Genomic DNA, 26370 nt, shown 5'->3' with positions numbered 1-26370 from the left:
ATGACTGAGACACCACACAGTAACTTTCCGGGTTGTCGTTTTTCTTTTACCTGTGACTGAGGGCACTTAATACGGTATCTTATGGAAACAATATTGAGTTTGTCGTTATACCCTCAGCTCGTTATGTGAATGGTTTCTGAGGAAGTCGAGGATTAGGGGTGATGCTTATCTAGTTGAGGATATGTCCATGTTTGCTTGGACTTTGGTTATGTGGGCTAATTGGGGAGCGTAAAAGAAAAACTAAGGTTAGGGTGCAGTGACTAATTTAGATACTAATACTTTTTTTAAATGATTAAAAAGACTAAATATTTTCAACGTTTTTGCAACGTGGCTCTTCTCTTTAGTCAAATATATTTTAAGTAAATCATACCTAAGAATCGCTGCTTCAGTAGTGAAAGCCTTTGTTGTAGTTAAAAATATCCATCTAGGTAGACGAATCCTTTTTAATGGATATAATATATCCAAATATTCTCACATCATTCAAGCTAAGAAGTAAATATGAGTGATATTACTCTGAAGGCTCTTTTTGTAATCGCCACCGATATTAAGGCTGAGCACTTATTCCACACAAAAACTCGACTTGGCTTAATATGATTACGGTTAGAGAAAAAAATAGGGCGAATGTTATCGTAGGTTGCCAATTGATTTGCGGACTTGTGTTTCATAACACAAATCGAGTTAACGTTCCCCAATGTTGAATTACAGTGAATCAGTATTTATAGTATTTGTGTCGGATAAATAAGACGTTCTGATCGAAATTATGTTGTCTTTCTATATACACTTCGTTATGATAACTACTGGTGAAATAATAATGTGATATGTAATTCAAATAACGCATAAGTTGGACGTTTTCTTTATTAAAGATTGTTATTGAAATACATAGATACATACAGAACATTATTATTATTGTATTTTTCATTTTAGCTGAATAGCGTTGAAATGTAACTCTACGATTTATTGGCACACTAGCTTTCCGCCCGCGGCTTCGCCCGCGTGGAATTTTGTCTGTCACAGAAAAACTTTATCGCGCGCGTCCCTGTTTCAAAAACCGGGATAAAAACTATCCTATGTTCTTTCCCGGGACTCAAACTATCTCTATGCCAAATTTCATCAAAATCGGTTGCGAGGTTTAAGCGGGAAAGCGTAACAGACAGACAGACAGACAGACTAGTATAAAGAATAGTTGGGATAAAGTCACACTGTAAGATCTTTAGTAGCAGTAAAATAAAAAGTTCTATGTCCTGTACTTGTATCAATAAACGTTCCTTACGTGTTTTTTAGATGCAGCGAGATTTTTAAAAGTTTAACGTTTATTTTCAAGGTTATTAGTAATTTGTTATTACACAAATTACTAATAGTCCCGTTAGCCCCTCGTACTAAGCTAAATATGCTTCTATCAAGAGTGAGCTCACCACAATAGCGGCGGCGGGGACCGAATCCGCATTCCTCGGATCACGAGTCGGCCAGTCCGACCCCTTCACCGTTCGGCTGTCGTGGCTTCAACTAACTTTTATCATTTACAATCGCCACTGTTTTTACGTTCCGTCATTTGGACGCAAAAAGGCGGTGTGACCTTATTATACAACATCTTTCTTTTGTTTCAGATGCAATAGCGTTAAAGGACGTGCAATTAATCTCGCCCTCCGCGGTGAGGCTCGGTGACACAGTGTTGTTAATGTGCAAATGGACCCTCGAGGGTAACGAGACTCTGTACAGCGTGAAGTGGTACCGGGGCAGGCAGGAGTTCTTCAGCTACCTGCCCAAAGAGTTCCCATTCACGAGGATCTTCCCGTCGCCCGGGATCGATGTCGATGTGAGTACCTTTAGTAAACCTTTATTTATACCATGTGTACCGAAATAGTCTCATAAGACCTATATTACATAGGTAGGTTATATGTTAACAGCATTATTGTGTTCCGGCATTTAGAGGTAAGATAGCCAGTTCCTCCGTGGTTGAGGATTCCGGGTGAAGCTCGCTTCCACCTTCGGCCTGATCGTCACTTACCATCAGGTGAGATACAGGCCAAGAGCTTCCTCATTATGGATAAAAAACAAAGACGGTCTTATTAATTGACTTGACTTTTTTACTGGTGCTTGAAGGGATAATGCGAGTTTTCTACTCGGAAAAACTTCGATAACTTTTCTTTTGTATAATAAGACAGGTCACCTGATGTCTAGTGAGATGCAGTCTAGTGTGGTACAACCCTGTCCAATAAATTTCTATTCACTCTCGTCTTGTAAAGGCTCGTATGTACTGACTAATTATATCGAAAATATGAAAGAGGAACGCCTTGTTTATAAGTATAATATATATTCATCTATACTATCTATACTAATATTTTAAATGCGAAAGTAACTCTGTCTGTCTGTCTTGCTTGCTAGTGTCTAATAAACTTTGATATCCATGATGGATCTGAATCTTTACTTACGTACAAAATCCCTCTATACATCTGGGGGCACGGCAGTGCCCCCGCCAAGTCGAGCGCGAAGCAAACACTGCCGTACCATCCTTTACTGGAACCATTTCGCCGCATTTTCAGGCCCCTATTTGAGAACCTCTGGATAAGACCAGAACGCAGAAATTTTCGTCATCTAGTAAGCTATAATCACATACTTAAAATCCAAAATTTCAAGTCTGTAGGTCATTTAGTTCCGAAGTTAAGCGAAAGCAAAGTTTCGCATTTATGACACTCACTCACTCACTGATGATCATCAAAATAGAACTAGTACTTCCCATAAACTCAGAGAGCTGAAATTTGGTACAGAGTTAGGGTTTAATGGCCACATAAAGGGAAAACTATAAAAACTAGGAAATTCGAAGATCTGGAGTAACACCACATTCATGCGCCACACCGGCACCGTGGTGTTCGCCAGTACCGCTCACCGCTAGATGGCGCTAGCACTTTGAGCGTCGAATTTCTGCACCGCGGTGTCCAGATTATTAATTTAATATCGTAAAAAAAATTTGGATAACATTAAAAGACGACGACTTTAAAAGATTATGCCACTTTCTACAAAAAGAAGTGAAATCCCACCAAAAACATTCTGTAAAAAACTAGCCAAGTCTCGATGGAGCTGCTTGTTTATCTCTAAAAAGTAATGAAATCTAGACAAAGTCGTGCCAAGTCTATGGTTCCTTACTGCGATTTCTTTATTAATATAGTTAATGTTGTGTGACTTGGCCGTTGAACTATCTTTATTAAGATAATTATACATAAGTATTATTGAAATACGCAGCTTTATTAAGCCTACAATTGACTGGTCATTGAATCAACGTTTTCCAAGAGGCAATTCCATTGTCAATGGGTAGCGGTTCTGGCGATAGATTGGTGCAACGTGTCATGGAGCACCTGGTTTTGTACCCTTCAACGGCCAAGTCACACAACATTAACTATATTAATAAAGAAATCGCAGTAGGTAAGGAACCATAGACTTGGCACGACTTTGTCTAGATTTCATTACTTTTTAGAGATAAACAAGCAGCTCCATCGAGACTTGGCTAGTTTTTTACAGAATGTTTTTGGTGGGATAATTATGTCTCCATAGCCTTATGTCCTCATAATTCATATCTATTTCAACAAAGCGTCGCCTTCATTTGACTTCATTCTTTGATAGGCTTTTAAATACTTCCCATTAAATTATATCTTTTTCCTGGAACTTTCCAAACGATCTTTTATTCATTGGAAGAATGAAATGTTTTTAATATCGTTCACCTACAGGGAACAAAGTTCAAGAAAGTCATTAAATTGTCTGGTCGAGCGGAACACTGACTTTGTAAATATATTTAGGCGAAAGCGTTCAATCTTTTCACTGTTTATGGAAGATTCGAGAGGTTTGTTACAATGATGAATAAGTTCGATACTTTCCTTTTAATATTGTTTTTGGATGCTCAAATAATGTGTCTATATTTACGCTTGAGTAATCAATCAATCAAACTTATGTGAGTGTGACAGCCAGATTCGTATTAGGTTTTGTTTACATCGTTTATCCCGTACACCCTTATGTGTATTATGAGACCGCCCTAAAAGTGTGTTTCTTTTGTGTTTTATTGTTTATTTTTACTGTTACCTACTTTAACCCGTACACCCACATGTGTCCTAAAAACCGCCCTCAAAATGTCTTTCTTTTGTGTTTTACTGTTTACTTACTGGTATTTGAAGGGTTAAACTTCGATATTATATTAATAAGTTGTTAAGTAACATCAGCAGCAGTGTGCTCTCTCTCGCTCTCTTGATGTAAAGGAGACACGGAGTTGTTGCATCTTCACTGACTCTTACAAATTCTAGGAAGCAACACTAAATACTCGGTAGAGTATCAAGAATACCTGATTGAATTATTACAGTTCTACCAATCACATACTTGAATTTGAGCTAGAGATTCAATCCATTTTGATTCGAACGGCGATTTTAAAAGAAGTACGTGTCGAAGCATTCTAAATATATTTATAGCTGTTATAGTTTAGGATTTTGCTTGTCGAAGCTCAAATAAATTAATGAAGCCAACTTAAAACGATACCCTCGTAAAATCACCAAACTTTTTAACTGATACTATAAAACTCGTTATTCGCAGCTAAGTGGGGCGTCATAATTTTGAAAAATCATTATACCGGTTCATTGTAACTTGAGAGTCCAACGTTAAACTATTAAAACTTTGTCGTAGTTCCAAAGAGTTCTGGCCGCGACAGCGAAAAGTTAAAAAAAAACCTTGTTGGCTCTGAAACAAAGTACATTGTGCAGTACACTTTTTACTTTAATTACTGTTGCAAGAACAGTGAAGTATTATCTGATGTTGAGGTTTTTGTTTGGGATGTCAAAGTGGTAATTTCCTAGAGAAAACAAGCTTTTAGATTCAATTGCAGCTACTCGTATAATATGTAACTAGCGGCCGCCCGCGACTTCAAGCGCGTGGACCCCGTTTTACCCTTATAAGGGTTGAATTTTGCAAATTCTCGTCTTTGTGAGCACCTCTGTTCTAAAAGGAACCCCTATGCAAAATTTGATACTCCTAGCACATCATGTGGTTTCTGAGATTTCATGACGAGTGAGTTCATAGATAAAGATAGATTAGTGCATGGAAAGTAATTGTTCCCACTATCAGACCAATTTAGGTTTATTTGGATGTACAAGTAAAGTGTCGTTTAAATAAATTGTCTTGTTTCTGTATAATTTAATATCGAAGTTTCTTCAGTTTCTCTACATACCGCAAATAGCACAATTATAATTTCATCTCTATCTAAGAGAAATTTTCATAAAATCTTTTAAATTTTACTTTGTGCTTGTCTAGGTATTTAATAAAGCTTTGAAAAGTTGTATTAAAATCTAGCAATTAGACGACCAAAATTATTATAATTAATTTTCTTTGTAAAATCTAGACACACCCGAAGGTGTTTTGTCTCAAAATTTCAATTAGTCTACTAATACCCATCTTTTTATTCAATTAAGACAAATAATAATAATATTTTGTTGATAAAATTGGAAACATTAACCTTAATTATTAATTCATAATGAAACATGACAAAACGAATTTCTATGCATTTGTCGTTATGATTCTGGCCTACGCGGATAATGTACGAGTAAGTACTCGTATATTGTATTGTGCAAGTAAAATGCACAAAATAAAATAACAACTAAAACAACAGGGTACAAACATCAAAATGGCATCTCCTGCGGAAAATCTATCATTATATTGACATCCATTACTGAATAATATAAATCATCAAAGCGTATTTCCAGACACACCAAAATTGTCCCCTTCTTTTCAAATCAGTGCAGTAATAATATTCTTCAAGGAATATGCCAGAAAACCTGATGTTTTCTTCCAATATCTTTAATATTCCCAAACAATAATCTATTCGTCCGATTTTAACGGCACATAGTAAACAAGATTTTATAGGTCGTTAACGCACTTTTCATGTTTTATTGTCAACCATTGTTAGGATGAGTCGGTTTACGAGCTCCACTAAAAACCTTTGCCTTTCATATAAATAAGTAACTGTCGTATATTTTTATTGTTAGGTACAGTTAAGACGCGGCTTCCAGGGGCTTAATTTTGTGTTGGAAAGGACATCTTAATTTGTCATTTGACTGAATAATATTGATGACAGATTCAAGGGATTTCAAAATAATGTTTCTTTTAATACTATTTCTACTTGATGCTGTTATACATTTTTGTAATTCTTAACATAAAAATGTAGTTACATTTTATTCAGTGTAATAACGGTTACCTCTTGTTTTATCTCTTACAGCAAAATACAGGGTTACGTGTTCAATTCCCAGATACGAACACAATTTTTTTGACTCAGTATTAGATTTCAGTTTGGTTAAAACAGGCAACCTACGCTAGCAGTGGGGTATGCGCAAAGCATTTCCCGAAAAAAAAAAGAGAAAAAAGAAGGCTAGCCTGTATGAATCCGTTACTTGTCTGAAAAAAAAAAGATTATATAGAATCACATCAGTATCGTAAAGGAGAATACGTGTTGGATTTCAAATAATACAAATAGGATTTTTTTCATTCGTATGTTGGGAGATGATTGTATCAAGCTTTTTCTTGGTCACTCTACTTACTTATCATTTTTCCTTCTACTTCTTCTACATTTCTTGATTTTCCTCCATTCCGATGGAACTCGGACCTTAGGCCCGGTTTCCACAAAGCGGAGCGGAGAAGAGTCGGGCGGACTAATTTTTCTATCGAATTTGAGAGCGGTGTCAGTGCGGCGCGAAGCGGAGCTATGCGGAGTGAAGAGAAGTTGAAATTATGAAATCTGATTGGTTATTCAAAACCATAGAGATATAGGGCGATGCCAACTAATGCGCCAAGTTCGAAACTCAGTGTCGCATTAGAAATTCACACAGAGAAAGAAATCAAAATATGTGCTCATTATGCACTGCGGTATCAGTACTCAACGTTTGCATAATCTTTAGTAGGTACCTACTACGCACGCAATGTAAGCTGTTCAATATGTTCATTATGACGTCGCTGCTGTCATCATTGCTTTCACGTGCAATGTTTTCTGTTTTTGGGCATATTGTTGCGACACCAGCCCCGCCCCCTTGTCAAAAAAAAGGAAGATGCCTTTAGAATCTGTGATCTGTGTTCAAAACTGATTCTTGGCTGGTAGCCTCAATATGGTCTCGGTCAAGAGGGCGCGCAATCCGCAATCTTCATCGTGTGTTGGTTCCCGCTGAAAACCAGCTTCTCGACATGGCGCTTGTTATGTCGCGAATATAGCTGAGCGGACGCCTCTTCAGCATAGCTTGTAGTTTAATGTTATATTTACTGTATTTTTTATTTTATTTTTCTATGCTGAATAAAGTATTCTTATTCTTATTCTTAAAACACTTCTCCGTTACACTCCGCCTTAGAAGAAACTGGGTCTTAAGCTGGTGTTATGGTGCGTTCATCCTCGCATCGCCAGTTTGTATCGCCGATGTTTTCCGTGTCAGTCGTAAAAGGCGGTCCGGATCAGTTGACATGTAATTTTGGGCAGTAAAATAAATTGTTCATTAACCGTGTTTATTAAGCAATAAAACCAACGCGGCGTCTAAAGGGGATATCAGCTAAAGACCATAATTTAGTATTTCTTTGCTACATTTAATATCGGGCGATTAAACGACCTACTTACAGTTCTCCTACAGTTTTTTGATTCATAGTTAAAATAACAAATTGTTAAATTTTGCTACTAATAGTTAAATATTAACAAAATGGTAACTAATAGTTAAAAAATTTACTAAAAGTCAACCTAACCATTGTTCGAAAAACATTTTTTTCTGATATTTAACCACTTGTCATTTGACTTCTGTCAAATTTGACTATTGGTTATTTTAACTACAAATCAAAAAACCGGGCCTAAGTTACTTACGTAACTTGTACTATAGATTCTTTGACCAGGAAAATTCGATAGCACAGGTTGCAGGATTGAATCACCCCGTATGATTTTAATGGGCATTATTTTATACCCAGCCTTGGATGTTTAAGTAAAAGTATTGTTGTCTTTATTTCAATTTGTTTCTCCCTTAAATCTATCTAATTGCTTCATCGTCCTAAGCATTTTAAGTTTTAAGCAAAGACCTAAAACATGCCCTATTTTCTTGATTCAATTTCAAATAGAAAATCGTTTGTTTCAGTATTTTCTAGCGCTTTCAATATTATTAATTATGAAACAATTTTAAAGGCTCTTGGAATGGTTTCTAAAATAATATTAGAATATTAATATACAGGTTCTTGTCTAGCCCTCAAAATAGCTTTGGATTGTTATACCTAGGTAGAATTATTATATTTCCATCTTTCAAAAATATACTCGTATAACCTGTTTTAGCAGAGTAGTAACATTACGTGTGGCCAAAATGGATGTCAGTCCTTCTTACATAATTTTACGCCTAGCTTTTAAAGGTATTTTTCGTCGCGATAACTTTCCAAAATACCACGTGAGCGTTATTACAATTTACGTCCCACCACAGATTAGTATAATCCAGAGAGGACCACAAACAACTCGTAATGTGCCACGATAATATTTTTATTTTTCCCTCGCACCGGGTTCTGCCTTTTTAAATCTACCCCGGATCATAATCGTAAGACGTAACACCGGATTGTGACACGTTTCGCCTTTACCTCTGACTTAGAGGTGTTTTGTTCTCGTTTGCGTTTTTAGGGTGGAGTTGCTCAAATTGTACCGGTTCGTAAATTGTACCACTTCAAAATCTATCTGGCTTCTAGCGGCTTTAAAATGTACTACGATTACAAATGTTTCATTATGTTACACATTTTTGGCAATTAAATCAGCTTGTCGAAAAGAGTTACTTAGCTATTCCTTAAGGCTGAGTTGCACCACCTAACTTTGACAGTAACTATAACGATAACCGGTGTGTTTTGTATGGAGTTTGACAGATTTTTGAGGTTTGTCAAAGTTAAAGTAAGATGGTGCAACCCAGCCTAAGTTTACTACTTTTGTCTGATAATCTCTTTACATCTTAGGCTGGGCTACACCATCTTACTTTGACTTTGACAAAATGTCAATAATCTGTTAAAGTCCATACAAAAAGCACCGGTTTTATCATTATAGTTACTCGTACATGATTAGGTGGTTGAATTCCGTTCTCAATTAAAACAAAAGTAATTTCGTTTTTAGGAAAACACAATTCAATGTCGATGAATACAATGTGAAACCCCTTTATTAAGTATCTACACATTTATTCACACTGAAACGACTGCACGTGCCCATCCAAATCCCCAAAATCGTTTCGGGTTTTGTAGTTGCAATAAAAATCCGCAACAGCCCCATAGCAATTTACATTACTTGTATCCCACGGGATACCCATTAAAATGTACCCATTACCGAACCTTTCTTGTGCCCAAAAATGGGGCGAAATCTAATAAACAGCTCGTAATACTGAGCAGCAATGAAGGTATAATCGGTCCTATCTAAAACGAACCGATTCAGAATCGAAATGGTATCGATAACACGTGTTATTATGAGGTATACGCCGGTAATCGATACATCGTTTGCGCCTTTGTGATACGACAATATTTGAGAACGGTCGGAATATGTTTTTGGCATGTGACCCTGGCAGTCTACCTTCAGATATTTCAGTTTGTTCTGCGAATAAGAAAATCTTCTAAAAATCTATCATGTTTAGACTTAAATTCACTCGTAATGAGGCAATTCGTCGCTTGAGTTGTAACCTCAAAGTATTGTGACTTTGATAAGTTGATGTCAATAGCTAGATAACTCTAATTTACTGGAATGCAAAAATCAGTAAGAAAATAATATCTCTCAAGTACTTATTAGTAAGACAATAATATCTAATGTAAGGTAAAGTAATTAAGTTCTCTCTAATTGTGATTTAAGTGCGTAGTGTTAATAGTCTAGAGTCTAGACTATGTATAATACAATACATAACCCGTATTTACTTTTCTACCAAAATCTATTTTTATTCGGGCCGCGGCTTCACCCTCGTGAAATTTAGTTTGTCACATATGGACATAAATTATAGCCTGGTTATTCTGAGTTATAAACAATAATACTGTGAAGTTTCATCAAAATCCGTTCAGTAGTTTTTGCGTGAAAGAGACTCAAAGTAGTTTTTGCTTGAAAGAGTAACAAACATGTTAACATCCAGACATCTAAACATCCATAAAAACTTTTTCATTTGTAATATTAGTAGGATAGTAGGATAATATTAATTTCATTTGTCTTTCAAACTGTACATTTTTAACACGTACCTACTAGTATTTACTTTTCCGCCAAATTACAGAATTTCCAGCTCCGACCTTTTACAAAAAGCGAATTGCCTATCACTCAGGAGCTAAGTGTGGCAATCGGCTGAGTCAATTCCTCTGATTGAGTCATTATCATTGCGCTGCACCCATTAACGTAATAGGGTGTGAGCGGGCGAATGTGATACCTTCCAGGGAGTGGGAATATCTGACGGATTGATTGACACAGAGATAATTACGGTAATAAGATAGCAGATCCTTCCAAGAATGGAGTTTGATGTTGTCGCATTCTATTAATAAGAATTAGTACGGAATGAAGACTTTAGGATTTATTTATCAGATTATTCGATAAATAAATCCTAAAGTCGAATACGCTTCCGTGGACAATAGGCTTAACCCACGCATGTAGTATTGCCAGGTGTCCCATTTTAATCTCGACTCCCAGTCTGATTGGAAGATTGTCTTTCGGATTATACCTGTGTCGGGGATTTTAAGGTGCAAATTACTGAACGACACTCAAAAGTTGATTAATTTTCAAGCATACATTGAGGCTCTACATTAGTTGAATTTCAATAATTAGGTATTTCCAGAATACATGACTGAGATTAAATTGAGTTTTGAGCGTATTGTAATACAGACCTAGTGTCCCATATTCGTACCAATAAGGAACATTACATTCCCAACATCACGCGTAGTTTAGAGTCAAATATGCGTAATTACGAGTAACTTTTGGGACCCAGTCTGTGGTGGATTTACAAATTTTTCAAAGTTGAATGACCGCAATACCTAGCCCGTAACGATGTGGAAAAGTACTTTTGATTCTTGTTTTAAAACAGTATTTAAATCGTGAGTTATGATTTACTTATGTATTTTGATTTTTATTCTTTAGATTGATTAAATCCATGACGTCATATTAAGCCACCATGATGTAACGAAGTTAGGCTTAAATTGGAGATTTTTAAAATACCATTGAAATTTTTTCACTGCGATACTTATCTAGTAATAGTAAAAGATAATAATAATAAATAATAATAATAAATAAATCTTTGGACAATTCACACAGCGCCAGCTAGCCCCAAAGTAAGCAACTTAATGCTTGTGTTATGGGTGCTAGCTTAACGGATATGAATAGTAAAAGATATTTTATAACAATATTGTATACTGTGATAAACTGTAAATTTAACCTGTTTTGAGACAAATAAATATTTACTACTACGAAGCAGTGGTAGGGTTAATATTGGGAAGTGTAAAAGTGTTTTTAAGAGCCTATTTGCAAAAATAAATGAGATTTATGAGTTTTTAGAATTTTTCTATCTAGTTTCAAATTAATTAAAGCTAATCCTATGGGTGTAAACGTTTTTTACCCCAAATACCGTATCTTTATTAATCCCTGGCAACACTACGTCCTCACGTACGCAGGTGTGTCGCAAAACCGAGCCAATTACCTCCCAATAGCTTCACCCCATTCTCTCTAAGAGCTTTCTATACTCTACTAAGCGCGTAAACAATAACAATAATAATATTGTTTATATTGATACCTTTAGGAGAACAAGTTGTGGTGTTATTTTATAAGTTTTAGAAAAATATATCGCTTATATTTAAACGGTTTTGCATATCACATTGTTTATCGATGAAAAGCTATAGTTTTAGTAAGTTTACTCTTAGGCTGGGTTGCACCATCTTACATTAACTTTGACAAATGTCAAAAATCTGTCAAACTCCATACAAAAAGCACTGGTTATCGTCATAGTTACCGTTAAAGTTAGGTGGTGCAACTCAGCCTTAAACTTTTAAAATAACTTTATACATATTGGCTACCTAAGTAAACTCCGACAAATGTTACTTCGACATTAGGTACGTTACTTCGACACTACTGAATATCGACATGATTTTACTTCAACACTACACTAGACACACTACACACTACAGACAAAGACGAATATCCTTTGTTTGTTGTGTCGAAGTAAACTTTCTTAGGTAGCCATAGGTACATAATTATTATCCTTATTATAGCCCCTATAGACTACGGGCAGGCCTCCGTCACTCGCCTATGCCGGCCGAGATAATTACCTACAGCGCGCGACAACTTCAAGTTGCAAATCAGTCAGGGCCGTCACGCGCCTGTGAGCACACGCGTACCTATACACGCTCGGTCGATCATCGTCACAATCAAGGTTTATTGTTCCAACAGCACTGTTATCCTTCTTTAATGGAAAATCGTAATATTTAGGAATAATAATTAACTGTAGTAATTTAAATAATTAAAAACACTACACTTTTTAAATAATTTTGAAATACTTATGACAAAAAAGTGTAGCAAAAAAATTATTTTAGCTAATTTAAACATTAACTTTACTTCACCGTGTCTATTTTCCGACACTACACCTTTTAAAACTGTTTGTCCAATTTCGAATTATCGCAACACTGAAGTTTATTAATATGTACTTTAGAGATGATACGATTATACAAACACCACTAGATTAAAGTTAACTAATCGTAAATACAATAAATGCTTCTTAAAATTAAGTTTTTATTTATTTTACTTTGCTTATACAACCCTGACGCTTGAGCTGTGAGGTAGATCAATTCTGAACACAAAAAAAAATTCGCTCTTGTGAGCGTAGTAGTAAGGTGCGATTTCGAATGCACCATGTTCGTTGGATATTTTGCATTATTATTATTACCGTTAAAATGTCGGCATCTGATCCTACACAAGGGAGTGCAATTTCTGTTGCTACTATTATGTATTCTGTGCTACGGGCTGGAAGACGTAGTGTGGGCAGGCCGTCTGCTAGGTAGACCGACGATCTGATGCGGGTAGGACCGGTCATTGTGAAAATCCTTGGGCGAGGCGTTTTATTCAGCAGATGACGTCATTTAGCTGAAACGAACGAAACTCCTAGACTACATGTAATATGCAGTCGTGATCAAAGCACGACAATATTCCTTTTAGCACTAGCTCCAATATTTATTAACACGTTTACAGCCTAACAAACGCGTTCATTGAGCAGCTATTAACCCACATCGCTCAGGCGGCATATTAACATTATTAAACATTTTATCGCCAGAGCAAATTACGTCCATAATTCGTTGGCACTATGAAAACTTAACAAGCGGTACGGGAAGTCGATTGGTCTGATTGTCCGCATTAACGGCGGCGGAATGGTTAATGGAGCGAGCATTTGGGCCGTGACGTATTTTGCTTAATTCAATGTTGGCGCAAATGAATTACTTATTTTCATATATCATTCTAATAATTTGTATAGATGTTTGTTCTTTGACTTTTGTATAGAGCTTTTCAAGTTGTTTAATTTTATAATTTTTGAAATTGAAATTGTTTATTTAAACCAATAGGCTTCCAAAGAGCTCTCTTACACGTCCCAACCCTATCACTGTTTCGGGACAGTAATAGACGGGCCAGTCAGTTACTATTTTAACGGAAGAACTTTTTCGTAATGTTCAATTAGTTAGCTAGCTTTACATCAAACCCTAGTGGTTTTTAAAGCTATCTAAATGTAATTGTCTCAATGTAACTTTCTTTAAGTTGTTAAATAAAATAAAAAAAAAAAAAAATTGTAGAAAATATGTAATATTTGCTTTTATGTTAAATAGGTAAAGCTTCTATGAATATTCACTTTCTTGACTATTTTGTGGCCGTGAGGCATTTTACTACCTCACGTGGAAAATAAGTTATCTAAAAATCATTGGGGTTATGATTTTTAGATAACTTATTTTCCACGTGAGGTGATAAAATCAAACTTCAAGTTTTTCCAACTTTTAAAATAATATTAAAACTACTGAAAAGAACAGTTCTATTATTATGTTAACATAATGTATCCATCAGACATCCTCCTACTACACAATGATCCTTTCTCCTAATAATCTTACGTCATATCTAAGACGTATCTCATCTTGTGGTTGCGTGAATGACTCCTCCCTCTATAGAAACCCAACAAGCGTTAAAGGCTGATTAGGCTGGCTAACAGCACATAATGTTGTAATGGCGGTTAATAGAGCGATAAATGGTTCACCACGTACGGAACACTTGACGTCATCTTATTGATTAAATAGGGCGTAAAGGATAAGCTGGCAAATATTAAGACAAAACTTTCAATGACGTATAAGTACTTTTTAGTTACAATTTTTTTTTTTATGTGATAGGAGGCAAACGAGCAGACGGATCACCTGATGGTAAGTGATTACCGTCGCCCATAGACACCCGCAGACCCAGGGGCGTTACAGGTGCGTTGCCGGCCTTTAAGGTAAAGATACGCTCTCCTCTTGAAAGCTTGCAGGTCGTATCCGTCCGGAAACACCGCAGACGACAGTCCATTCCACAGTTTGGTTGTACGGGGCAGGAAGTTTCTAGAGAAACGTACTGTTGTGGACTGCCAACCATCTAAGTGATGGGGGTGGAAGTGCTGTCGGGTAGATCGGTGGCGAAAAGTGGCGGCAGGAATAAGTCCGGATAATTCTTCGGAGCACTCCCCGTGATACATGCGATAGAAGATGCACAGTGAGGATACATCTCTACGCAGCGCCAAGGGGTCAAGCCGATCCGAAATGTCCTGGCAGTCAACGATTCGAGCTGCTCTCCGTTCAATGCGGTCCAGAGGGAGAAGCTGGTACTGGGGCGCACCTGCCCAAAGATGAGAACAGTATTCCATATGAGGCCGAACCTGCGCCTTGTAAAGTTGCAGACGATGGGCTGGAGTGAAATACCGTCTCGATCTATTGAGCACACCAAGCTTCTTCGAGGCTAATTTAGCCTTACCCTCTAAATGACCACGGAACTGGACTTCGCTCGATATGTCGACACCAAGGATTCCGATATTGGCTGAGGCAGTTAGGGGAGTGCTCTCGAAACAGCGGGATACGACAAACGGCAACTTTTTGGCGGTGAACGCGCAAACTTGTGTCTTTGTAGGGTTAAATTGGACCAAATTGCGTCGACCCCAGTCTGAGACCTCCTTCAAGGAGGTTTCAATTTCGGACACAAGTTTGTTACGGCTCTCAATGACGTTCTCCCGAGAGATATTTGCGCGGCCGGTATAAGCGGCATCAACCGTGCTGTCGTCCGCATAGCAATGAATGCCGCGACAACAATTAACGGAATTGTCTCCTAAAATTTTCATACTTAACATCAGGTGCGATTGCAGAATACCTGCCTTGTATTTCTTTTCTGTAGTTAATGTAGAGTCATATAGAAGTCCATACGCACTAACTTAGGATTTATTAATAAATACTGATTTCCTAGTGCTTTACGCCATGGAAATGAATATGTTGTCATACATTCACCAGCCGGGCTAGGATGCACGCCGTGATATACTTTATCGACGTCAAAATGTATGGGCATAATCGATAAAATGGCGTGATAACCGCTTATCGCGGTCAGACTACTAAGTATAATTTTTTGTTGCAATCCTACCGCAACTAACATAAGACACCAAAGTGTTTAACTTGATTATCCTTCTGTACGAATTGAAAAAAGATGAAAAAAAAAAACTCATTTCATTTCAATACACACTTCAAATCCACGAATGTGCGTACAAAAGCACACGCAAAATAACCCAACCTATACACCATCGTATCTCAGAACCGTGAACGGTTGACTTGATAGCCGGAATGAGCCAAGCATACACTGTGGGGCCCGTCGCTTGCCAAATCACCTACCATCAGTACACTATTGCACTTGTTTTATTTTATTTGTGGCGGTATAAAAAGAAAACATCCTATTTTTTTTGCTTATCCGCCGCCGAGTTTTAGTTATTGCTAATAGGTGGCTGCTCTGTTATAACGTCTGTATAAGGTAACGTGTGCAAAAGCGATGATTTTTATCAAAATATTTCAGGATACCTAAAACATTAACGCCCGTATTCACAAACGATGCTTGCTTAAGTGAAGCAGAAAATCGAACGCACAGCGTTGAATACAGCTCTGAAATTGGTTCGTGTGTGACTCTGTGCGTCCACGCGCACTGTGAGACCTCATAGTAATGTTTGTGAATACGGGCGTAAATACCGAAATCACATTGTACCTAATTGATTAAAAGAGAAAATTTGAGCGCCTAACATTATCATTAACTTTTCCAAATTTGCGGTTAGCACCGCCAAACACGTCTACATGCTGGTGATTTATGCGATCTATGTACTGATAAGGACACTAAAATTAACCCTTATTCACCTACTTAGTTATAACAGGTGCATTGGCCAATTTCTTCACCGAGTATCTATCTCTCAAAAACCTGATATTCCCATCTATTAAAAATGCTACAAAGTCTTTTGCTCATTTGTCTATTTTCCCGCTCAAAATTAGGGTTGGTGGCACACTTTTTAACAAAATTCAGGACGATCGTTACCAAAGTTTCCATTACATATTTGGAGCCACTATATACCAAACAACAAACAGGACCAAAAGTCGTAAAAGGAATTTCCGCTCTAGACAAATTCCCACTTTTTGCGAGCTACCAATTGTGCCCTGGCCTGGTAGAGATAGCCACAAGTTGTATCGATATGTTAAATCGCTTCTTGCTAAAGGTTTCTGTCGATACAATTTGTTGTTGTAAAATATTTTAGAACTTATTCCAGCGCAAAACAAATAATATCTTAAGCAATAGAAACATTACTAGTTTATTATAAAACATAGCTTACCTATCTACAACATATAGAACTTTCTTAGGAAAACAATAATTTCATTTTGCATTTATTAGCTTTAAACTCAATCTTTACATTAATTTGTCATTCATACAAAGTGGAACTAGATTAATTCCGTTACAATTCTAGCCTATTTATTTAAATGTAAGCCCCTCAGACAGTTCCATAGCATCTTTAAATAATAATAACAGTTTTTTTATTTCTTTTATTTGTCCCATTAGTAATATCGATAATGTATCGTGCATCACTAGCCCGGCGTCAAGGATTAGAATTAAATCCAGCATTATTTCCTTTCTCTTTTCCCAGATTCATTTTGCTCGCTGTCTCCTGTTTGGTGATGGCCAATTTTGTTAACCGTGATGTGATTTGAAACTCAAGTCTGTTTAATTAGCCATTTAAGCAATATACGCCAAACCAATATAAGAAGTTAAAATTTGTAAATTATGTATTTAGTTGATTAAATAGAATATTGTACACGAGTCATAATTAATTTAAATAATACCTAACTATCACTCCAAACCAATTAAGTTAGTATAAGAGGAAAATTAAAATTTAATTATGCACACCTATTTTATATACCTACGGCTATTTCAGACATTTGGTATAAAGAATTGCAATTGACTTCATTAATATCTCTCTCTAATTAATTAGTAAGTCAGGGCGATTGTGTTTCTTTGCTTTTACTCAGTCTTTGATGATAAACAAATATTTTTGCAGCAACCCTACTTAGCACTTGCGAAATGTTTATCTCGAAGCGGTGGTAGAGGAAAAGCTTATGGGGGATATAAATACCACTCTTTTAAAAATAAATGGGGAAAATATTTTTTTCTTCTTAAAATAATAATATTCTGTCAATAATTGCTCAAAAGATTGCAGGTAGAGATAATTAAAAATATGAAGCTTAGACATCTGAAGATGCGTTCAAAAATCTTATTTTGAACGCATTTTCATCTGAATATGTATTTTATCCGTTAAAAAAATATTAAAAAAAAAGATTTGTTAAACCTTTATTTATTTCTTTGAAACTCAAAAGCCAAGTAAACAACTGAACTCACAAATTCCAAAATTATTTACTAACACCCTAAATGCCAACTAAAAGCAAACTACAGAGCAAAACTATGGAATCACTTACATGAAGTTGTTTCCACGCGAACTTGTGTACTAACGAATCGAGCAAAACTATGGAATCACTTACATGAAGTTGTTTCCACGCGAACTTGTGTACTAACGAATTTGTTAGTAACAAAAAAAGTGGCACCATTTTAAAGATTAAACTTTTATCTTTAAATTGATACAAAATTCATTTAAATCACACCGGTATTTAAAAAGATATCCCGGCTGATGTGAAGAAGTAACGAAAAAGACATGTATGAACTGTTTGATACGTCGCGAGTTGCGGCCTATTTACCCCCTATAAAAGCACGCGTTTTTAGATTTTTGCTTTCACACGTTGATTCATACACATCTCCGCTTCTTTTGACACTTTACCTGGGATTCTACACCTTCAGAAGCAGCACAAATCGTTGCACTATTGCAAGAAGGGCTCAGCCAGCGGGCTGTCGCACGTCAGCGCCACATAAGCCAGTCCTGGGTTTCGAAAGTTTTAAGACGCTTTCGGGAGACTGGTGGCTTTATCCCGAGACCAAGTTCTGAACAGCGCCGGCGCACATCGCAGAGGGAAGACCGTTTTTTCATGTCAACCTCTCTATGAAATCGTCATTTGACTGGAATCGATGTCCATCAAGAGCTCAGAAATGTTCGTAAGATAGCTGTTAGCGAGTGGACAGTTCGTCTAAGATATAAGCAATAGAATTTGACTCCAAAAAGGCCTGCCACAGGCTCGAAACTGACGGCAGGTCACCGATAAGCACCCTTTCAATTTGCTCGTACACATCTCGATGGGAAGGCGAGTAATGGAGGCAAGTTCTGTTCTCCGATGAATGCAAACTGTGTTTGCAGGGCAGCAGTCGAAGAGGTCGGGTTTATAGGCGGCCTGAGGAGCGATTTGTGCAGTGCTGGTTCGCTGAAACAGTGGCTTATGGGGGTGGCTTGCTCGACTTAACATCGAGATGTGTACGAGCAAATTGAAAGCGTGCTTATCGGTGACCTGCCGTCAGTTTCGAGCCTGTGGCAGGCCTTTTTGGAGTTAAATTCTATTGCTTATGTCTTAGACAAACTGTCTACTCGCTAACAGCTATCCTTCGAACATTTGTGAGCTCTTACTGGACGTCGATTCCAGTCAAATGACGATTTCATAGAGAGGTTGACATGAAAAAACGGTCTTCCCTCTGCGATGTGCGCCGGCGCTGTTCAGAACTTGGTCTCGGGATAAAGCCACCAGTCTCCCGAAAGCGTCTTAAAACTTTCGAAACCCAGGACTGGCTTATGTGGCGCTGACGTGCGACAGCCCGCTGGCTGAGCCCTTCTTGCAATAGTGCAACGATTTGTGCTGCTTCTGAAGGTGTAGAATCCCAGGTAAAGTGTCAAAAGAAGCGGAGATGTGTATAAAACAACGTGTGAAAGCAAAAATCCGAAAACGCGTGCTTTTATAGGGGCTAAATAGGCCACAACTCGCGACGTATCAAACAGTTCATACATGTCTTTTTCGTTACTTCTTCACATCAGCCGGGATATCTTTTTAAATACCGGTGTGATTTAAATGAATTTGGTATCAATTTAAAGATAAAAGTTTAATCTTTAAAATGGTGCCACTTTTTTTGTTCCTAACAAATTCGTTAGTACACAAGATCGCGTGGAAACAACTTCATGTAAGTGATTCCATACTTTTGCTCGCGAGTGTAGCAAACCTAAATAGCAACTTATAAGCAAGCAGACGACTCAAAGTTGGCTAGACGAGAGATTTTAATACAATTGACAATATCCGACCCATAGAGCGTTATAAAAACCTCCGCAAAAAAGGCAATAAAGATGGTTCAACTCTTCTTGTCATCATAGATAATAAAAGCCGAGAAATTAAAATGAGCGCGACGCGGTCAGTGTAAACAAGGGAGAAGGGGGCGATGTGGGTGGCAGCAATTTTATTTTCCAATGTCGGATCAATAGACAGAAGTAGGACGCAGGATATTACTGGACATTGAAATAAAAAGGCGTGCCTTAATTACGACCAGGCGCTTTGTTGCGCGGCCGGCCGTAAAAACTTGTGTTGCGGATATCCGAGCTGCGAGACTATTTGATTTGTTTTTGCGACGTTTTAGAATTTGTCCGATATCTAGGACAGTTTTTGGGCGTTTGGGATGTGACATAAATAGGGGAGAACTGAAAGTTAATAAAACGATGGCCTTGGTAAAATGAAACGTCCAATTTTGACACGAGCAGATTTATTAGTCTTTTTTTTTACGAGACAAGAGGCAAACGAGCAGATGGATCACCTTATGGTAAATGATTATCGTCTGTAGGCCCGGGGGCGTTACGAGTGCGTTGCCGGTTTTTAAGATACAAATAGCTCTCTTCTTGAACGATCTTGTAGGTCGTATCGGTTCGCAAATACCGCAGACAATAGTCTATTCCACAGTTTGGTTACGGATTATCATGATAACAATTCATCGAGTATACTACTCATTTTACGACAAAACAATAGATCTAAAAACAATATTAAACCTGTAACCCGTAAACGCCTGTTTCATCATTTCGCTCAATGCTTGTCAAGCAAATGCAGTCAACGGCGTAAAGGTCTGAATTTCAGTTTTCACTATTCCCCATCTTCCTTTATCGGGACGTTCGAACAATACATTATTCATCCGATGAATGAAAGTATCGGAGGCATTTGTTGTTACTCCTTTGCAATGCTGATTCTATTTGGAAAGTAAGAAGTTTCGCTTTCCATTCATGTTTTGCAAGCGATGTCGTGTGAGGCAGCGAATGGTACAGAATTTACGGCACTTTGTGATTTTGTTGTTCATTAGTTCCAAAAAGGTTGCGTTGCCACTCTTGGACATATTTATCTGTTTCGAAGACTATTTTAATTAGCAGAGTCTGTTTGTTATTCTGTCGTTTGTTTGATATACTTACTCGTATGTCATTTTGTAAACTTTTTTTCATTTAGTAGACTTTGTAACACCTTTTCAGCCGAAAGACGTCCACTGCTGGACAAAGGGCTCCCCCAAGGTTTTCCACAAAGACCGGTTCTGCGCCGCCCGCATCCAGGCAGCTCCCGCGATCTTCACCAGATCGTCGGTCCACCTAGTGGGAGGCCTGTCCACACTACGTCTTCCGGCTAGTGGTCGCCACTCATGAACTTTTCTGTTCCAGCGGCCATCACCGTTATTATTTTAATCATACTCACTCTAGTGCAGTGGTCGGCAACCTTTTGGCAGGCTAGGGTCACAAGGTAGCAAAACAAACTAAAGGAAGGCCGCACTTGTGATATTAAATGTAGAGCCGCGTTTTCTTATTGATTAATGCATGCATTTTCATATTTATAACTTATTCACAACGCCGCAAGTAGACGCGTGTTGCCGACCACTGCTTTACTATGTTAAAAAAAGGTTACAATAGTGAATAAAGTGTACTGAATTAATTATATTTTAAACCCTATGCAAGTTTTTTTGGATGAGTAAACAAACTGTGTTAATTTAAATACACATCATACGTAAATAGGCCTCGAATTGATGTGTACATTTATACACAAATATTCAGTTAATTATGAATTTAATATCGGGCTATTCTCTTGCCAACGCAATTTTATTCGTAATTCCGCATAATCTGTGGACAGGCTCGTTCGTGAAATAAAATCAGCGTGGCATTTTTTATAAATTAATTGTTAGCAATATGTGAATGAAATTACACGTTTTTATAGCATGTTTGTCATATGAAACATTAATTGAGTACCTTGTAAGCAAAATAGCGATCGCTACGGCCGTTTTCGGAGTTTTCGAGGAAACGTTTACCAACTTCAATAGTGACGTATTTCATTAATATATTAGCAATGATAGCACTTACCGCTTAGCGATTGCCATGTTTTCTTACAAGCGCTTTTTTCCGCCAAACGTCCCTATTGTTCTTGTTATTCTTATTAATTTTATAGACTACTAGCGGCCGCCCGCGACTTCGTACGCGTGGATCCCGTTTTACCCCCTTTTCCCGAATTTTCTTTGCTATAAACCTCACGGAGCCCGAGACCTTTCCAACGAATGCAAAACCGTGGAAATCGGTTCGTGCGTTCTGGAGTTATAGCGTCAGGGAGGAAAACCCGACTTATTTTTATATAGTAGATTTATATCAAATTTATAATTCAAACTCTAGTCTATTTGGTGTAGGTCTCAAAATCGACGTCACAGTAAGCGGTGGCCGCTACCGCTGCGAAGTTTCAGCGTACGCGCCATCTTTCCAAAATTGCAATTTAAACTCTATTGTATTTGTTTTAGGTGTCAAAATCGACGTCACAGCAAGTGGTGCTGCGGGAAGCGACGCGTGCGCTCGCCGGTCGCTACCGCTGCGAGGTCTCAGCAGATGCGCCTTCCTTCCACACACAAGTTCGGTCGGCGTACATACACGTTGTCGGTAAGTGCTAGTTTATAAGCTTAATTTATCAACGTTGGTATTAGGCTCAAAAATAATAAGTACGTAGCTTTTTTCTTCTTGAAAGTCAACGGCACTATTGACTGACCAAAACTTTACGACTCAAATAAGCCGTAGTTAGGTCTTACACTTTACTACATTTTACACAAGAGAAGAATTACAAACGATTGGTTCCTCGGAAAACTCTATTAGATTAGAATACCTAAGTTGTGTTAAGTAAAATTTTGACATATGAATTAATAACACGAAAATTTCTAATACAATTTGAAATAATAGAGCATTTATTGAGTGCCATTTAAAGGGTAAATACTTTAATTAATAATTATCGATGATGAACGCATTATTTACATGCAGTATGCTTGCGGTATATAGGTACTTGTTAACGTTATGCAATAGTTAATTTTACAGTTGGAAATTAAATTATTAACGGTAATTTATCATTCGGTTGAGTGAAGCACTCGAACGTCCACAGGACGGATGATAATAAAATATTGATGATTTTTGTTAAATTAATGGTGCGAAGTTTTTGTGTAATTAAATGGAGTTATCATTATTAGGTATTGAATGAGATTTTTTAATCTAATTAATTACTGAATTAATGTGTATCATTCTATTTTAACGCCACACAGCATGATGAATTTGTCCACTAGGACAAAATCCTCTTCGATTAAAATAGAAAAAATATCCAAAATTAATCAGGGGTAATATAATTTTTTGGAGGTAAATCTGTTAGCGACATTGGGGGGCTAAATATTTAAACGGTAATTTTCAAAGTGTGGTTAACTTTTTATTGATAAAACCGGTTGACCCATCGACATGATTCTTTTGAACTAAAGCATGGTATGTAGAGTCCTAAGATATTCCAATAAACATGACATTAGTGGCAAACATTTTTCAAACATCATCTTTACGACAATGAAAAGGCCAGTACGCCCATAATTTCCAATCAAAAGTTTTGTCCTAAAATAACAAAAAAGTGCCGACACGCATGTTTGCCTTCGCTGTCACGATGGGACGGGATCGATGCGACCGCGGGGTTATTACGTATGGATTAAGACAGACACCCGTATTCACAAATGATGCTTGCTTAAGTTAAGCAGCAAATCGAACGCACAGAGTGAATAGAGCTCTGTGATTGGTTAGTGTGTCACCCTTTGCGTCCATGCACACTGTGAGGCCTCATAATAATGTTTGTGAATATGGGCGAGAAACTCTTGATTGACAGCACCACTCTTGTAGCGGAGTTTTGGGCTAACACTGTATAGGTTTGTTGTCGACACGACAAGAAGAAGACAGAAACTTCATTAGGCATTTTTCTTGGAACAGAATCCTCTTAATTATTAAACTGTTATTTGTTATGCATAAATAACCTGCCTTGCCTTGTTATGCATAAAAAAAAAATTAAATATTTCAATTTTATTTCAAGATTTTACATAATATGCCAAACGGCTCTTCTTATGTTTCAAAACCGATAGCAACCAGGGCCGTTCTTAACCTTACTAGGCACCCTGGGACAAGGATCAAGGGGGGCCTTAATCATCTGGAAAAAGTTATTTTGAGTCGCGGGACGGGATGTGCTCAAAATGCCCAGTGGGAAAGAGGGGCCTGATAGCAACTACATAGTGACTGGTCGCGATGACTTTTCTTAACCCACGAGTCGGTTATGCAAATTGTGCTCGTATAGATTGGATGTGTGCCGATGATGTTGTTATAGTTTGGCCGAGACTTATTGTGATGCTCGCTATGGGAGAGGTCAGGAAAACAATTTCTGCAAACAACTTTGGGTCTACGTACTTAGTAATTGATTTGATTAGCTGTATTGTGCATTTTGTAAGTTTGATGTTTCTACAGCAAAGTTTTTAGGAATATTATTTATTTATTTATTTTATTATTATTATTATGAATGGTTATTAGTAGGACTTTGTCAAGTTGTAGAGTTCTCGACTATTAAGTTACTCTTTCACTACTGGCTATTGGAAACCAAAGTGCGCCTCTCTATAGATACGGGGTATTTTTACGCTGTCGAAATTTGTGCCCCACTTTACATCAAGATATTTCAAAAAGTATGAGACTTACGATATTGAGGAATATATTCTGTAACTAAAGTAGTTTCATAATTACATGCGCATTTTACACTTCATTTGAATTTTTTTTGTTTTTTTTTTGACGCAAACCGTGATTTAGGCTTTGCCAAACCAACAATATATGCCACCCGTATTGAGAAGTGACTTTTGATTTGGAATCAATAGGTGCCTCCCGTAGGAAAAAGGTTAAAATTTATCTAGGAAGGCACTCAGATTATGATATTTGCTTATCTGCTCTAATTCATTTTAGTCAGCTAGAAGTATTCGACAAACGAATTCTCTAGACATAGACGTATTAAAACAACGCTCAATAGATAGGGCGTTTTCATTAATTCTCAGTAAGTTAGTTACTACAAAGCTAAAATTCCTGGAATATCTATTTTTAACTTTGACCTTACCTCGTTTCAGCTAGTACTGAAAAGAAGTACAAGTAAAGTTCTTAATAAATTATGAACGATTCAATTAACTTTACACAAAATTGGTTTATAATTATGTGTGACTTTTGTTAAAAAATCCCACATTTAATAATAAAATATACGTAGTACCTAACCATTTTTAGAACGAAAAGAAAAAAATATCGATAAAATGTGTAGAGAAACTCTATAAATTTTACGTATCTTGATTTGGCTTGCCTAAGTTGGGTTCAATTCATTATTCCATCATCATCATCATCATCTCAGCCAGAGGACGTCCACTGCTGAACATAGGCCTCCCCCAATGCTTTCCATGTTACCCGGCCTGCGTCCAGCGCTTTCCTGCTACTTTATTCTATGATGTCGTCGGTCCACCTTGTATTATTATTACCATTATTCCATCAAAAGAACAAAATACAAAAAATCTACTGGAGCACTGAAGATTATTTTATTCAATGATATTAAAGACTTAGAGATTACTAAATTAAGTACACTATATTACAGCCTCACTCCGCTCATTAATAACAGAAACGTTAAAAGAGCCCTATAAAAAAGTACGGGCCCATAATAATAAAGCGAGTCCGGAAACTAATAGTTTGCTCGGGTTGTAAATGAGAGCGAATTTATTTCTTCCGAACGGTTTTCGGCCAGCCGTCGTGAGAGAATCGGGGGTCCGTCTCAATTGGAGAAAAGAAACCCTGGATTATTATTATGTCGTTTAGTGACTTTTAGTATTGCTTTTTGATAAAAAACAACAATTTGATATCTACTAGCTGCCTTGGCCAACCTTGTCTGCCAATGTTCATCAGAAAATATGATGTAAGACTCATAAGTTGAAATAATATATTTTCAATTACCTAGGTACACAAATTTTATAAAGAGTAAAGATTTGACTGTTTTTTGTATTGAATAAACTTTGAAACTAAGTTTATTCAATACAAAAAACAGTCAAATATTTACTCTTTATAAATTGTAGATAGTTTAGACAAATTATCATAAAATAATACTCAATATCATCCTGCCTGTACAGTCCCATTTTTTAGAGAGACATACCCTTTTCTATTTCTTCTTACTTCACTTTCTTATTTCACTTTTTAAGCATTTTATGTTACACTTTAAGAATAATACGTCAGAAATATTTGATAAATGAAAAAGTCCTATACTCTCAAATTTCCTGGGCGTCTACGTAAATATTTCTATAGTTATTCTACGGAACACTTCCAACATAAACCCAGTTAACGCTCCCCAATTTTTTACGTCCAGACTTTCTGTCGATGTAGAATTGAAACATGTCTATATAATATTGGTAATATACTTCGTCTCTATTTTATACCTTGTGGAAGAGTTTTATGTGTAAAACTTGCCCGGACCAGTTCGATGCTAATGCCGATAGTGATCTGTTGATGGCCAAGTTATTGAAATTCAAATTTATTTTATAGATCCCTGACTTATACAGTGTGAGTCACGTTA

The 26370-nt window shown here is 37.0% G+C and overlaps 1 protein-coding gene across 1 annotated transcript; it reads left to right on the top strand.

Annotated features, from left to right (window-relative positions):
- LOC114362016 (uncharacterized) lies at positions 1–24921 on the top strand. The gene is made up of 4 exons (XM_028317263.1): positions 1–19; positions 1605–1813; positions 22250–22385; positions 24896–24921. The coding sequence occupies exons 1-4, from the start codon at positions 1–3 to the stop codon at positions 24919–24921; spliced, it is 390 nt and encodes a 129-aa protein (XP_028173064.1).
- Positions 24922–26370: the final 1449 nt, after the last annotated feature.

The sequence above is a fragment of the Ostrinia furnacalis genome, unplaced genomic scaffold, assembly GCF_004193835.3.
Source record: "Ostrinia furnacalis isolate ACB-3 unplaced genomic scaffold, ASM419383v2 OfSCF6117, whole genome shotgun sequence".
NCBI classification, from domain to species: Eukaryota; Metazoa; Arthropoda; class Insecta; order Lepidoptera; family Crambidae; genus Ostrinia; species Ostrinia furnacalis.
This window is presented reverse-complemented; position numbering and strand designations above follow the sequence as displayed.